The sequence below is a fragment of the Mauremys mutica genome, chromosome 5, assembly GCF_020497125.1.
Source record: "Mauremys mutica isolate MM-2020 ecotype Southern chromosome 5, ASM2049712v1, whole genome shotgun sequence".
In the NCBI taxonomy this organism is placed as follows: domain Eukaryota; kingdom Metazoa; phylum Chordata; order Testudines; family Geoemydidae; genus Mauremys; species Mauremys mutica.
The window spans coordinates 31,925,104-31,942,376 of NC_059076.1; the positions used below are offsets into that span (position 1 = coordinate 31,925,104).

General features: G+C 39.8%; 1 protein-coding gene across 1 annotated transcript in view; it reads right to left on the reverse strand.

Annotated features, from left to right (window-relative positions):
- The window catches only part of ANK2 (ankyrin 2), a 568,692-nt gene that overhangs the window by 478,517 nt on the left and 72,902 nt on the right, over positions 1–17,273 (reverse strand). The window contains exon 3 of the mRNA XM_045018048.1: positions 10,615–10,675. Coding sequence (XP_044873983.1) covers positions 10,615–10,635 — 21 coding nt within the window. The 5' untranslated portion in view covers positions 10,636–10,675. The remainder of the gene's footprint in view (positions 1–10,614; positions 10,676–17,273) is intronic.

Below are 17,273 nucleotides of genomic sequence, written 5' to 3' on the forward strand. Positions count from 1 at the left end.
ATTTCACTCTTGCTTTGATTTACTGCCTGTCTGTGTTGATTAGCAAACAATTATGATTGCTTCGTGCCCCTGGTCTTCTTGTCATGTCCTTATACTGCTTCCCACTGCAACCATGCACACATGCCTGATCATTGCACTCCTCCAGGTAACTGGAAGAGCATTCACACCCAATGCTCCTAGTGGGGTGAATTTGTGTGTTATCCATGTAAGATTTTTTTTTAATGCTATTGGGTGGTTATGATGATGATGTTGAGAGACTGATAGGCTACTTTTTAGTGCTTAAACCTAAAGAAATAAAGAATACCAAAAGTCTACTATTATCTAGGTAGCTTAAAGAACATTATTTTCCTGTCCCTAATTAGTTCCCAAGTCAGTATAAAGCCTATTACAAAAGTGCTCTTTTGCTTTGCGAAGGGTCCTTTATTGGTGCAGCCATATGTGGGAAGCTTCAGAAATCAAGTGTGGAAAAAGATGAAAGACTGTAATTAAGAGAAATATCAACACAAGGAGAACATCTTTAAAAGAAGCTTTGAAGAGAGGGTCAGAACAGTTTTTTCATTCCCGCTGATGTAATAAAGAAAAATTGTAAAAATTGCCTTAAGGAAAATGGTTCACTCTCAAACATAAATTTCCAGAATTCCTTATAGGTACCTTATAAAATGTGTTAGGCTGGTAGGAACTACCCATTCTCATGCTCGAGACAAATAATGATAATGCCCTTTGGACTGCCATACTTCCAATAAAAGAAAAATAGGAGTTTTGGCAATAAGGTTAATGCAGAAAACAACAACAAAACCCAGCATTTTTGGCAGTAAGTTTAAGGCAGGGGAAAAAAAAAAAAGAGAGAGAGAGAATTTGGCAGCACGTTGCTCATTGCAGCCAACAGTTCACATGTGGAATTTCACTTGGAGAGTGGAAAGAGCCATGGACAGTTTTAAGACCATATCAGCTTTTTCCTTAAGATTTATAGACCTCTTTATACAGGAGAAAGGAAGTAATTTTGGTAGCTTTCAGCCCATCAGGAATGGCTTCTTCTGCCTTTTGATTCTTATTACTGAAAACATAATATCTCAAAGAAGAACGGTCTGGAAAAAACATGCACAATGTGTTCTTTCAACAGCCACTGCTTTGAGCAGAATGGTAACCCCACCCAGTTTTTTCCTCATTCATTCTCTAAGCTGAAAGCTATTTCAACCATAACTACGGAAGTATCTTAAAAGGCCTAAATATCCACTCACTGGGCAAGTAATACACAACTCCCACTCATATCAAGGGCATTGTGGGTCTAATCCTACAAGGTGATGAGCATTTCTGAAAGGTGCCTTCAAGCTCCACTGGCTCCAGCACCTCAAAGAATCAGACCCTTTGTATGCATATTTATCTTAGGGATTTTTACTGCTTTTTACTCATCACCACAGTTTCTGGCAGCCTTCCACATAAATCAATAGCAACAGTTAAGTCCTTAATAGACTTCATGGAGTCAGTGGCACATCTCTTTTTCTGGGTCAAAACAATGCTTGGGGTCAAAGGCAGTATACCACCTTATGGCTTTTCCACTTGCTCATTTTAGTTAAAGTGAGTATATTTTTTTTTTAAATTTTCTTTAGAATTTGTAATGCAAATACAATGATCATGCTAGAGCCCTGCAGAATGAAGTCCTTTATATAGCCAGTAAATAAATACCAACATGTGCAAACTTCCCCATCCTGTTTCACCCCTGACTATCTTTATGGTTCAAAAGGTAATTCATTCTCCATGCCCAGTCAGCCCTTCCTGTCTTCTGAAATTGCCAGGCAGAATACCAATTAATATAAAACACTATTCAGATTTGGACACCCCTCCATTGGAAAATGAAATAAAATGATTGTAACAGCCAGCATATGGTAACAACTTCACCTCATGATGTACCTAGTACTTGCAATCACATTCTTGGTGACTATAAGCTACCAACTCCCTACCCAAGAAAAATCTCCAAGCCAGAAAAAAACAAACACACATGCTTTCTTCATTTTGTTATTCTAGTTTGTGGTCATTTCATCATGTTAAAAAACTTTTCTTTGTGATCTTCTTAAGATCCAATGCAAGTAACCCAGAGAAAGAAACTATGGCAATACAATAAATGGAAACTGGTGAGATAGGAGTAATAGAACTATGAGCCACCACTGCTTTCAATGAAAAAGAGCAAGAGACGACAACAGTGATATCAAAGTACAATCCTCATAACTACCAATTGAAGTTATGTTAAGTTAAATGTAAACAAATGGGGAAAAAAACAGAAGTGCTATTTGCACACTTCAAGAAGGAGGAAAATCTAATTATAGAATGATAAAGATAAAAAGTGCAGACATGAGATCATTCTGTCAACTCAGGAAGTTTAGTTGCTGATTGTACTAAATCATTTCTAACAAACATATAGGCCCTCCACTTATAATCTTTGTCACTAGTGCGAGAGCTAGTTTATCTACTGCAGAACACTACCTACAGAGCGGTGTGATGTATTCAAGGCAAACTGTAAAAATATTTTGCATCAGCCTGAATTAGTGTTCAACTCAGACTCAAAAATGTTTGGCAAATAGATTAAGGTTGTTCATGCAGTTGAGAAACCAGCACGCTTTCCCGTTCCTATTCCTAGTCAACCTGCCAGCTTCCTTACCTCACCATTCCCATCAATCTCACCCCTGAAGCTAAGCAGTTGGGTGGGGAGGAGGGAGAGAATGTCCAGAGCTTGTTGGGATAGAGAGAGAAAAGTGTTAAGTACAGCACACTGACAGGTGAGTACATCAAAACCTAGGATAGATACTGGTAGGCACAATAGTTTGTGGAGGGCTCTTCATGGAGATTATCATTCATCAAACATGAACTCCAAGTGAATCTGCAGAGACTAGGTCAGTTCTAAACCCTCTGAAGCAAACTGAAGGATTCAGTCTGGTTCTGGGTCTCTGAACTAGATCCTGCAGGTCTCTCTCAGTCCTCATTACCCACACCAGACAATAATCCAGTCATGGCGGCTAGCTACGTGCACTAAGACTCCTTGCTCCCCCGTCCCTTTCTTCAAAGGAGAAATTGCTTAGAGGATTGACTATGTCTAGAACAGAATGGGAAATGAAGTGATATTTTTCCTCTTGGCTCAAGCTTACTCAAGTGCAACAGGTTCCAGAGCTGTCGTCCTCTTGGCATGCAGAGCCACTCTGCTGGCTCCACAGGAGCTGAATCTGTCAGGCCCATTTCCTTTTTGTCTGGCATCACATGGACCAAAGCCCACTATACCAGAGCTGCTTTATTAGAACTAAGTCTTTAGAATCCTTCAATTTGAACAGGAAACAATCACAATTTGTCTCCACCATACACACATGCCCGTAATGAGTGCTTTATCCTTTTTAAAAATGAAATGTGCATGATTTTGAAACTTGACAGCATGTGTGTGTTAGTTGAACATTTCAAAAAACAAAACAAAAAACAAAACACAGCTGTAACTTTTAAATGACTTTTAGAAACTAGTATAAGCACTTAGCCTTTTAATCCTATTGTCTGGATGCTCTGCTCTAATTTTCCATTACTGCCATCCATTAAAATATATACATACATCAATCCTTCCTAATATCAGATTACCCAGAGAACATCTCTTCTAGGCTATCAATAATCGGTCTTGCCTTTAACACCATTTCTCCCAGTAGACAAAAGGAATTGTGAGCAGGATCTCCATCTCACACATGTATTATAGTGCACTGACTGAATTAACCGATTGTACAGGAGTTCCATGCTGATGTGTAGTCTATACAACTGGTATACAAAGAAATACCTTTCAGCTTTAGGCAAATGTCAGAAAGACAATCCAAATAAAACATGTCAACATGCATTATACTTGCTTTACATCAGAGAGCATGTCACTATCTCCATTGCTATGTGTTGTCAGTCCCATTGGTTACGGGCATGAAACGAATGTGGAAGTGTAAATGGAAGGGAGAGAAATGAAGGAAAGGACAGAGATCGTTTTAACTAGACACAATAGCTAGATTTTCCAAAGTTTGCCTTTGAAGCTTCACAGCAGTGAATTTTCATTTGAAACAGTTAACGGAATTATGATGTGTTTTTATGCAGTAAATCTCCTGCCTTGTTCTATTGTTACTACTCAGATATGTGATTTTAAGTACACCTGTCAAGTCAGCCAGTTACAGTGCAGTGCTCTTCAGGGACTAGGTCAGTGCCAAAAGGCAAACCACAGGGTTAAATAGAAATGTATATTTTCTTTCCACACTGTTTCAGAGTTTCTGCCCATTGGCACACCTACAACTTCTTTTACGATGTTAAGTCTCAGACGTGCAACAGAACAGTCTCTGTCCCTTGAAGAACTCATTCTCTCTGGACTCTACAAGTACCTCTTTTTTGAATCCTTGGCATCTGGAGAATAAGCCACAGTGCTGGCAGAGAGTGACTAGTCACTCTAGTAAAATTTACTATCCTTTTAAGTATTTTTTAAATTATATATTTTTTCTTAGAACTGTCAGCATTTCCTAATATTTCTATTAAATTATGATGTAACGATAGCAGTTTACTAGTTGGCTACCCATATTATAAACAAGATATAATTCTTCATCTAGACAGCTTTAATATCCATTTAAATTTGTAAAGATGTCACAAAGAATATGCTAAAGATAATTTCTATTAACACTAAACATTTTAGGTAAATGAAGCAACTGCATCATTGGAGACGACAGTTGCTTTGAGTTGACTGGCTACATCAGAGCCCAGTATAACTACTGTATAATGATACCTAAAGTGTAAGACACAATTAGTGTTCCCCAGTTAAAAGGTTTAGCAGTTTTTACTATTGGCAGCGACATCAACTGTGATACTTGAGAGTGTTTTTATGTTTACAGCATGGCCAGTCAATAAAACAATTCTGAAAAACTATGAACTTTGATTCAAGAATTCAGTAGGTTTCTTTGTAAAGATGGATGCTTGGCCTTCAACTGGCCCTTGCTCTAAAGGCTGTATTCAGAATCTTAATGCACCATGTTGAAATACTGCAGTAGTTAAACGTTTTCATATGTGTTTTGGCTGGAGTCCACCAGAGAGGAAAGTCAGGCAGCAAAGCAGCAGATAACATTGAGGAGAAGAGGAGGGGAATCAGGACTGCTTCGCTGCTTGGCTCCTTGAAACAGTGCAGGGAGCATGCTCTATAAAATCCAATTAACTTCCCTTTGAGGGGGAAACTGGAGAGCAAGAGGCATCTACAGACAGGTCCCAGCAGGGCAAGGAGTCAACTGAAAATGTTAGTTGGCTGATTGCAGCAAAATGCCAAATAATTAAAATGTTCCATTCTATCATAATAGAAGTTGCCAGATTCTACGGCTGCAGAATTGCAACCTCTATGGGAGGTTGACTACGATAAACAGGGCAAGATACACTTCTTATTGTTTTTGTTTTAGGCTGTATGAAGATTCAGGCAGGCATCACAAGATCAGTTTACACTCGGGTCATATTTTTGGGGTTCTCTCTGCAATTATAAGGGCTAGAAACACTTTTTTTTAAATGAAAGTGTAAGAAAGGGAGAAGATAAGAGCATCTCGACTGCCCTGAAACCTGTTCACGACTCCCCAGTGGGTTGTAACCCACAGGTTGAGAACCACTGAGCTACAGGATGTCCTTTGAGGTTTCCCAACCGGAATGTAGCATATATCCTTGGTATGTTGTTTAAAATGTAACCTTTATAATCTAGTGTATATGGCTTGATGGACAGAATTTAGTGTCACAGAACAGCTATGGAAGGAAACAATGCTTTTAATATATCAAGTATTAATATCCCAGGTTGCATGAGACTATGACACAGTCCCCCACTGGAACAACAAGAGGTATACTGAGCACTAGTTCTAAAGATAAAATGATAAAACTTTGGCTAGTTTGTTTCACAAAAATTAAAGGAATTTTGTTTTCTTCATCAGCAGACAGTCTGCATTGGCTTCCAGGAGAATGTACACAGCTGCAGTGAGGTAGTGATAATGCACTACAGATTATCATTATGGAGCACAGAGAGACAGGACAAGATACATTTCCAACAGGAAGCTTGTAGTTAGATTTCAGCACTCTGATAATGTCAGATGTAATAGATTACATTGTCTGAAACGAATCACTGTAATTTCATCTTTTTTATATCATTACATTTGTTTCCCTGCAGTAGATCCTAATTTAACCCATGAGACACAAACCTTATCCAGGATAAACTTTTATTAATTTTACACTTATCAACTGCAAGGGATATTCAACATGCAAACGCTGTACCAGTTGTCCTAATATTTTTCTTCTGTTTATAAAACTAAAGAATAAATAAATAATAATCACTGACATTGCACAGATGTTATAATTCCCAAATACACACTTAAGACAAGCACAGTAATGTGAGGTTTTATACTGCGGTCCTCCCATAGTCATTTCTTTTGTACTGGGCCACCATGTGTTCTACTGAATTTAGGGTTCAAAGGCAAATCACCATTTTTAGTCTTAAATAGGATTTTATTTCAGCCCTTCGAAAAGGTCAACTCACAACAATGTTGCTAGTGTCTCACCCTCCCCAGGCAGAGCCCTCCGAGTCTGAGTTCATGCAGAGTGTGTTCCTCCCTGAGTCAGGCAAGGGACAAGATTTCCAAAAGTGGGCAGTGGATTTTAGATGCTTACCTGAGACATTTTAAAGAGGTCTGATTTTCAGAAAGTGCTGATGTAACTCACATACCTAACAGGGAGATCTCTCTTTAAGAGTTCTAGAGTGAAGGGACAGAGGAGGAATGAGTTGTCTGTTGCTCTGTTCCATGCCCAAAAATTCCTGGAACTGCTTGTGGTAGTTTTTGGCATGCTCAGTAGGCTCCTTATAGATAGACTAATAAGAATTAATTGAGGAAAAGTAGTCAGGGTAGCTGCTTTACAAAGACACACATAACCTGTGTGATGGGTCGGGAGAAGCTCAGCCACAGGAGCAGAAAGAGGCTGTTTTCCTCTAACTCTGAAGCATTTTGCAGCAGGATTATTCATTTATACAATTAATACCTATAGTTTGGTTATTAAGTTAGCTGACTAGCTAATTAAGTGATTCCACACTCCAGCAGAGGAGGGGAAAGTCTGTGTGTGGGTTCCATTTGGATATTTCTGCAAGCAAGAGGAGGAAAGATATCCTTGCAGTGCCTTTTGACTCAGGAGACTGTACAGAGTTGAGAACAGAGACTCTAATGAACTCACCCGAAAGTTAATGGAACTCTTACTTCTCACTGTGTTTCTGTGGGAACTGACCTGTTTAGATTTAATTTGTCTTTTGTTTATATTTACATATCACTTTGAAGATAATGTAAATGGATTATGAAGTAGCCTAGTTATTTAGTAGAAATTAAGCTATTATTTTGGTTTTTATTATAAAATTTTATAAAGTTGGTACTTAAATTAATCCCTCGTGTTCTTTTTTAACTTGATTGTGGGGCGGTTGACCCTGTGCAATCATTGCTGAAAATCCTCAATGGCTGAATTCTGGGTCTCCATGTACCTTTCTATATAAGTTGTGTTGAAGCACTAGGAGAGGAGTAGTAAAGTAAACATTAACCCATCCAAAAGTTACACTGAGAACGCACCATTTAAAATAAAGGGTGAAATCCTCCTCCATTGAAGTCAATCAAGTTTTGCCATTTACTTCAATGGGGCCAAAATATCATCCCAACTCTTCTTAAAGTTTCTCAGACTGAGGATTCCTGAACCACTGGTTCTTCTGAAAATCTTGTCCAAAGAGCTATTGCATGGCCAAAACCCTTCCTTTTAGACAGGGGCGGCTCTAGACATTTCGCCGCCCCAAGCATGGCGTCGTGCCTGCGGAGGGTCCTCTGGTCCCGCGGCTTCGGTGGAGCCGCGGGACCAGTGGACCCGCCGCAGGCACGCCTGTAGGAGGTCCACCGAAGCCGCGGGACCAGCAGACCCTCCGCATGCATGCCGCCGAAGGCACCCTGCCTGCCGCCCTCCTGGCGTCTGGCAGAGTGCCCCCCGCAGCATGCCGCCCCAAGCACGCGCTTGGCGTGCTGGGGCTTGGAGCCGCTCCTGCTTTTAGAGGCCCAGTTGTGAGCTCTTCGCCCTCTAGCAATGATATCTTATACCCCGAAGGATGATACGATACATACTTTCCTTCCCTACCAAGCGAGTTTATTAACTTCTTCCTCTTCTTGCTGGAGGAGGGGTACATACATTTTGTCAGAACTGTTATATTTCCTTTCTTCTAACATCCTCTGATGCGCATACATACAATCAATGCTCCAGTCAATATAGTGTTATTTAGGGGGATGCACTTATAAATCATTTAGGCACTTTTGAACATTTTAACCCACATCCTGAATTCCTACTCCATGCGCAAACCAGAAGAAATTATGTTGTCTGTATATAGCAGAAGGAATTACTTTGTCTGAATACAGGTTTACTTTCATTAAAAGGTCCAGCTGTGTGTGTGTCATCTCTACTTTCTCCGATTTATTTTCTACCATTACTGAAATATACATTAATCAGAAAATATTACACACTTCAATACAGAGCATAACTGAACAACAGAGTCTTATCTGCATACTTTGTTATCAATGGGGGGAAAGCATGTACCTTTAATTCATGCTCCATTTTCATACAACAGTGGAGTTGAGCACCAGTACACAGAGAAGGGGAAGATGAGCATTTGTTCACTGGGAAATAGGTATTGGCACCCTCGCCACTTTTGCACATATACACATTTGTTCTAAAGGTTCTTGGTGTTACTAAGAAAGAGCAAGTCTGGGGGGGAACAAATTTGAATAATCCTCTTTCTCAGCTCATGTTGTAGAAATCTAATTGTATGTCCTAGTTTTCAGAGGTGCTGTGCACCTATAACACCCACTGGAATCATCAGGAACAGGGGTTCTTCAGCACTTTGGAAAATAAGGGCATTAATTTCCAGCTAAGGAAAAGCTGTGGTAAAATGCAAGCTGAACTACTCCTCAAAGCAACTCCAGGTAGCCATGACATCAGTTTCAGAAGAGGCCACACAGGGTCCCACGTCTGTATGAGATGACCACCCCAATGAAGGCCCAATAGGGGAAAACAGAAGAAGAAAAATGGGGCTTAATGGAAAAGTGCGGCTAAGTAAAGAGGTTAATTGCAGCCAGCATTTAATGCCTAAAAAGTCTGCCAATTAATTAAACATTAGCATTCTTAAAGGATAACAACTTGATTTATTTTGAGTGACAGTTGTTTCCTCAGCATCCATGCTCTGATTTCTGGAGGATTCCACAGACTGTCACTTTTGACAACAAACATTTTACGCGAGTAGTCAGTTGCTTTGAATTATTTCAAAAATAACCAGCAGGACAAATGCTGCAAACAAACTATAGCAGAGTAGGCTTCCAAACCTGTGGAGGGGAGTTATACGAACAAATCTCATCATTTTGTTAACAGCATCTCTCCAGATACCTCCTTCCATCACTTGGTAAGCACTTACACACTTAAATAACCATCTGGCTGGCACAGAACTGTCTAGAGAACAAGGAGCCATTTGGCTTTTTCAAGACTACTCAGTGATGTCATCTCTTAGAGAGTCAGACATGACATGTCTATCAATTTTACAATCAGCATCCAAGACAGATTTTCAAATGAGTAACAGCAAAGGAGCAAGACAGCATGACCTCATTCCAAATAAAAGAAAATCTTAAAAGACAGAAAAGAAGTCAAACAAAAAACAGTCCACTTTTCATACCCCACTCCCATTTTCCCATTAGCTTTTCAACCTATCACAAATTAACCCATTTCAACATACTGGCTAAAGAATAAAGAAATATACTAAAAAAAAGTGTATTCTCCTCTCCATAGTGTGACAACCGAAAGCAGGACCTCCTGCCTCAATAAAAGTCAGTTTGGATCTCAGTTTAGAGTCAGAAAGGGTAAGCACACTGAAGCTTACAGAGGTCCATAAGTAGGGGTGGGGAACTGAGTGCACTAAAGGGCTCCCCATCCACAACGGATTCTCATTAATGATACTGTCCACTCTTCCTTAAAACCATCTGACTCCTTCTAGTGATACACCATTGTGGTAGTCGCACAGCTTTCGGTAGTGGGCCAAATTTTACTTGTGCACTGATCTCAGGGTTTACTAATGTACTGAAACAAACAGGTCTGGAAAAAACTAACGAAGGATAAAATTTGGTCCATTAATATGAGTTATATACATGCATTAAGAAGAGACTAGGCTCCCTTAATTATTAAAATTAATTTAAGAATAGCATTTAAACTAAGAAAACCATAAAATAGCTTTTTGATCTGTGCTTAATTCATTTCCTCTGAAGAAACTAGTACACCTCTACCTTGATATAACGCTGTCCTATGGAGCCAAAAAAAAATCTTACCGCGTTATAGGTGAAACCGCGTTATATCAAACTTCCTTTGATCCACCAGAGTGCGCAGCCCCGCCCCCCCAGAGCGCTGCTTTACCGCATTATATCCGAATTCGTGTTATATCGGGTCACGTTATATCGGGGTAGAGATGTATTTAAATAATAAAAATTTAACCATAATGCGCATACAACTGAATTCTTCAGACAGTGCCCTTTCGACTAAAGCGAAATACCAAAGTACCTTTTGCAACATGGTGGTCATTTGAAATGTCAATTCTTCATGTCCCTGTTCAGTTACTTACCTAGAAAAGAAAAGGAAAAAGATCAGAATTTTCCAATACCCTTAAATATGCCTTTCACCATCAATACATTTAACATGAACACAAATCTGGTTTCCCCTTCAATAAGTCTTCCTTAATAAAAGGAACACTACAAAACACTATCTTTGTGTCTGTTCAAGTTCTTAATAGATACTTCAGAAAAATCTATTAGCGTCAATAAGGTCCAGTGGACAGGACACTGAACCAGGGATCAGGCGACTTGAGGTGAAATCCAAGTCCTGTGGAAGTCCATGGAAGTTTTGCCATTGACTTCAATAGTGCCAGGGTTTCACCCATTGGTTCCGTCCTCTGAACCCAGCCTCCAGTGTGATCTTGGTGAAGTCACTTCCCTCCTCTGTTTCGTTATCTATAAAACTGAGATAATAATATCTAACTTCCCTTAGGTGGTTGGAGCTCTGTGGATAAAACATGCTAAATGAGAGCTAAGTATTATTATGTAGGCTAGAATTTGTGGCTGAGGAATAGGTTGCTGATGAGGAATTAGGAGGAGAAAACATTTTCTGTTGCTGACCATTATATTATTTAGCAGGAATAGGAAGAGGTGAACTATCTTTTTCTCTCCCCTCTCTGCTATGTTGCTCCTTCCCCTTTATTTCCCAACCCAACAAAAGAGTATCTAAAATGGCTGCTACACTCTTACATCTATGTTAAACTAATTTAGATTAGTGCTTAAAAGAATGTATTGTTTAATGATGAATTACCAGTACTCAAACTTTACATTCATTATTGGTAATTTTGACAACATTTAGCTATGGCCAAATTTACACAAGGACAAAAACAACTGAGATGTACTTTTCACAAATCATAATTATACACCATTTTTGTTTAGATGATAAAACAAAATAACCATTCCTCAACCCTGTTACCATTCCCTATACATGTATGTACACCAACCTCTCATAGATTATCAGGGAAAGATGGATCCAAAAGCACCTTATACACTGTTTTTAGGAATTATAACAAAACTGAAGTGTAACTACTTTTGTGGTGGAATATTGACACTGTTTTAAAGTGCTAAGCAACAGAACAAAACCATTCAGATCAAAAAGGGAAGAATATCACAACCTATGCAATGCAACCTATGAAATGATATGTTGGAAGTGACTAATTTCCCAAACTGGAATATTGCAAAGAACCCAACCCAAGCACTCAAAAATCTATAATTCACGCTGCAAAAATCATGAGTTTTTTTTAAAAATAAGCTTTGAATTCTTTGTGTTTGCCTTCTGAATTTGGAGCCTTTAAGGTTAACATGTTCAAGTTTCTCTCTGTAACCGTAACAGCTAGAAACTTACTTTTCATTTTTAATTGAAACCTGAAAGTCTCTCGTAACCACATGACTCCAGGAGCTGGAGCTTTCAGAAAGGCACCAAATATCAGAAGAGCCATGATAAAATCATGATAGTTGGCAAGACTGACCTTTTGGTCTCATCTTGAGGATGTGTTTCCAGTAGCACAGAGTTCCTAGGCCCGCCAACACGGATAATGGAGAAAAAAGACCACCCAGCCAATAACAGCAACAGCAACAAGTGCCAGGAGCTGCTTGGTGCATTGCCAACTACTTCTAAGGTGTGCAGCCAGACTGCAGGAGCAGCACCATGGGGAACAAGTCTATGCCCCAGAAACCCTTGCTCATGGAAGCCTCTCTAAACCAGCTAGTCACCCAACAATGCCATGAGGAACAACCAAGGGTGAGTACAAAATCTCTCAACACTTCTCCGACTCCCACATCAGACTCAAGAGCAGTGGTGGTGGAGCCCCAGACCCCATATATGGCTGACTATCCATATAGAGCCATATATAGAGCCATATATGGCTGACTATCCATATAGAGCAGGACCCAGACCAGAAGGGCTTATAGGGCAGCCTATAATGGACTTCCAATCAATCAGTACCTGCAGCTTCAGAACCAGGACAATGAACATTTTTGGTCTATACATTTTGGATAAAAGCATCCATTCCAGTTACCACATGACTTCTCTGCTTGCCTTACCTACCTTCTTAGCCATGCCCTTCATCCATTACTCTCTCTCCTCTTCCTTTTTGCCTCTGTTCTCCTCCTCTTCATTTCCTTTTCTTTTCCTCTTATAGACTCACCACTTTCCCCAACATCTCACCTCTCTCACCCTACATGCTCACCACATATAAAAAAAGAAACAAAAAACCACACAAACGAAAACAATCTTAGATAGCATCATCCCAAACAAAATAATAACTGAAATAGACAATCATGTTGATATAATCCTGGTCCTCTCATTCACCTGCTCTTTTACGGTCTGTCTATTTCTTGCCTATACTTAGATCATAAATTCATTAGAGTAGGGGTTGTATCTTCAATACATTCTATAATGTGTCTATATCATTTTAGCCACTATATGAACACACAATAATAGAAGTATTCACGTAGGTGCACAGGTTCCAAGAGAAAAATGCTATGCACTGAATCACCAGCACCTCTTTCTGCAAAATGCTGGGTTTTTCTTGGAGCTCTCCTTGTCCACCTGACGTAGGAAGATGGAACATCACAAACTCAGAATGAAAGAAATGCATGCCTAAAAAACCCTGCTAAACGGCTTCTTCGTTCAACACAAAAATGCACTTGAATTTCTTAGAGAAGGGTTGTTCCCAGGACCAATGCCTTGTGTTTTCCAGATTTGCCTTTTTCTAAGATTTCTGCAAAGTTGGAAATGGATTTGAACATCTCACACAATGTGGTGTAAGAAATACAGAAATCAAATGTTCTTCACTGCACTCTGAGAAAAGTTTAGAAGCTGAATTGTAAAACTGCCTGCATTCATCTGATTTTATGTTAGTCCGGATTTCACATCACTGCCAAAAATCACACCATCTATTGCACAAATTCTGTTGCTTCCATCTCCTGTTGGGCTGCTCTGTTCTGCCTCTGAATAAGCTCAGATCTGCCAGGATAACTTGTATTGTTCACTTTTGAAAAAGAAAACTTTAGTCCCTTGGTCCTCATGCACATGTTTAGTCTTCTCCAAGAGAACCGCAACTGCCAGCTACAGTTCACAGACCTCTCCAGTGCCTGGATCTGTTTCAAATTTTATAATGCTATTGTATCTTAACTGTGCAATGTACTTAGCTGGATTTAAAGTGTACTACTTTGTACTCAGTCTTCAGACTGACAATTCAATGTGCTCCTGGCATCTGACTGAGAACAACTGTCTGGTGATGAAAGGCACCACTTTTTAATTTTCTTCGCCCTCCCCTGCTTTTCAAGGAGTATGTGCCTCAAGGTTAGCAGAGAGGCAGCACTAAACTCCTTTCTGTCTACCACATGAAAATGTATGACACAGATGCCCCGCAGAGCAACTCCTCCACAACTTCTTTCCCTGACCTTAATAAATACCTACTCAGTGCAGAGATGATGAGAACAGCAATGCAATGACCTGCACCTATTTGGTTTTTCCCTCCATTGTTTTCAATACCTTCTGGGAAGCTTGAAAAATTAGAGATCACCTTAAACAAAAAAGCACTGGTACAAACGTCTTCTATCTTCAAGAAAGCATGGCTTCAGAAAATACAATTCAGTTCCTCAAGAATTTTGCCTTTTGCCATTTGGCAAACAGTATGCGGATTCTTCACCCCAAACGTCTTCTAATGAAGCTGAAACCAACACAGTTGCCTTTCGTGGTGCACAAACAGAAATCATTGTGTCAGCAGGAATGCATCTCTCTCTCATCCATACCTCATTTTGAGTGATATCACTTACTTTAGTCTCAAGTTAAAATGTTCTATACAAATTTGGTCTGTTGACACATTTTATCATAGACATTTATGTACATGGGAAACAAAGAATCATGAACTTGAGGATGCAGACAAGGTGATTCACACTAATGGAATGAATCCTACAGCATTTCCTACATGTAGACTTTTTTGAGTCCTTCATTTTGGGTCTTAGTCACACAACACTTTCCACTTTGGGTCTAGGCAATTTGAGATGTATGGCTTTGCACATGACTCAAACTGGTTAGGGCTGCAAAAGATGAAATCTCCCCCCATCAGGCTGCATTCAGTGAGACAATTTCCTCTGGCCTCTCCCTCTCATACAGCACAAAGCCAAAATCATCCTGAAGCACTGTTTCTAGCAGCACGCCTGCAGAGAAGGCAGACAGACCTATCTTACATTATTGCTCCTCAGACCCTTATGCATATGTCAGGTATTGTCAGTGTCACATCCTCTATTAGCAAGGACAATGACATCGTTTTAAAGGCCTCAGGTGAGGAAAGCATCCCTTTTCAGGAAAACATTTAAGCACATGATTATATGGGACTTAAGCATGTTAAATTCTTCTTTGTTGAGGAAAGCACTGAAGGAAGTGCTTGAATTGGAGGCCAAAATTCTGGAAAGCTGTTGAGTGCACCACCCTGCGCAAGCACTGCCATGTAGGAACACAGCCAGCACTAAGGTCTGCAGTTCCCTGCACGCTTCTGAGGAAGTGGGTATTAACTCAACTGCACTTGATCACCATATTGCAGGGTAGCTGAAGGAGCTAATATAACATACTTGAGTGTTCTCGCTTATGTTCCATTTCAACTCCTATTGAAAGGTGGGAGAGGCCTATAAAATACTAGCTTTTTTTCCAGCAAAGAACAATATGTTAAAAAGAAAAGGAAGGGACATCTTTCCAAAAGTTTATAACAATTAAGTTGGTCACAGTTTTCAGTTTGAACTTGAATTCTCTGTCTCTTTAAAGTATCAGAGAAAAGCAATTTGTTTTAATAGAATAATAATAATGGGCTATATTCAGACCTGGTCTAAGCACACCAAGCCAATTGAGGTTTTTGTTGTATTTTATGGAGATATACCTATCTCATAGAGCCAGAAGGGACCCCAAAAGGTCACTGAGTCCAGCCCCCTGCCTTCACTAGCAGGACCAAATACTGATTTTGCCCCAGATCCCTAAGTGGCCCCCTTAAGGATTGAACTCACAACCCTAGGTTTAGCAGGCCAATGCTCAAACCACCAGGAATAAATTTGACTAACTGTTTATAAAGTTCATATTATCTGAACCAATTTCAGATCATTATGAAGGGGAAAAGGTGAAGGGGAAATGGAACTAAGGTACATCAACAGAAACACTAACAGCTACATACATTGTGTGATTAACCTTCTAAATTCCAAAGACTTGGATCTACAATAAGAAAAGTCACTCAAAATAAGGGTCTAAAGAAAATTTATTTTATATTACAGCTGCACTGAGAGGCCCTAAATCAGAATAGGGACCCATTGCGTGAGGCTCTGTGCACACATGTACAATACAAAGAATAGACCCTGCCCCCAAATGTTTTAACATAAAACAAGTGACAAATCACTGGAAAACATGGGATTAATTTCTTTATCATAAACCCTAACAAATTTTAGATACCACTGTGATATGGACATCTTATTTGAACATATTATATAACCTCAGCTTCATGCATTTGTTTCTCATGTGAACTATTTACAACAGCAGCATCAAAAGGATACTAAATTTGTATGTATCAGAGGGGTAGCCGTGTTAGTCTGGATCTGTAAAAGCAGCAAAGAATCCTGTGGCACCTTATAGACTAACAGACGTTTTGCAGCATGAGCTTTCGTGGGTGAATACCCACTTCTTCAGATGCAAGTAGTGGGTATTCACCCACGAAAGCTCATGCTGCAAAACGTCTGTTAGTCTATAAGGTGCCACAGAATTCTTTGCTGCTTTTAAATTTGTATGGACCATCAGCAAATTTGAGTCCGAAATTCTGTTTCTCACTAAATCAACAAGCCAACTGGTTTAGAAAAGGTCACAGAAAAGTTAAAAGGCATTTTTTCCCATTTCAGCATTCCAAAAGAAACAGCCACTGACACAGATTGCCAGTTCTGAATTCCAAGCTTTTGGGATAAAGTGAGATTTCAAGCCCTGACCATCCACAAGGGAATGGACTGGCAAAGATAGTAGTGCAGATGGCTAAGATAATTCTACAACAAAAAGACCCAACCATCAGCTCTGCTGTACTACAGAGCAACCCAAAAGTAAGTCTGCAAGCTATAGGGCAAGTCACCACAGTAAGTCCAGCTCAGCTTCTTGTAAGTCAACAGATCAGAATGCTACCAATTTTACAGGTAAAATAAAATCTTGGTACTAAATGGCCCTGCTTAAGGTTGGGAAGCTGAGAGTAGGTAGAACCTGTTCTATAGGCCAGTGGGAGATTGAGTGGTTGTGGGTTGGGTGCGGGGAGAGGGTTGTCTCAGCAGCTATGGAAAGGAAGACGGGATGTGGTACCAAAAATGTTTTCTGGCCAAATGGCTAGGGCCGCTCCTAGCTGAGAGATGCCATATCTAAGATGTCTTGGGTATCTTTCATTCATGATCAGAATGCAACCTCAAGCTTAACCAAATTTAAATCAGGAGACCCAGTCCCAGTAAAATTGGATGAGGGGAAATATTGGAAACACCAGCAATAGTCTACATCCTGAGATCTTATATGACTGAGATGGATCGAGGTTTTCAGTACAGGTATAGGTGACATCTTCAGCTACTTCCAAAACTGGCTGAATTGCTATGTGACCG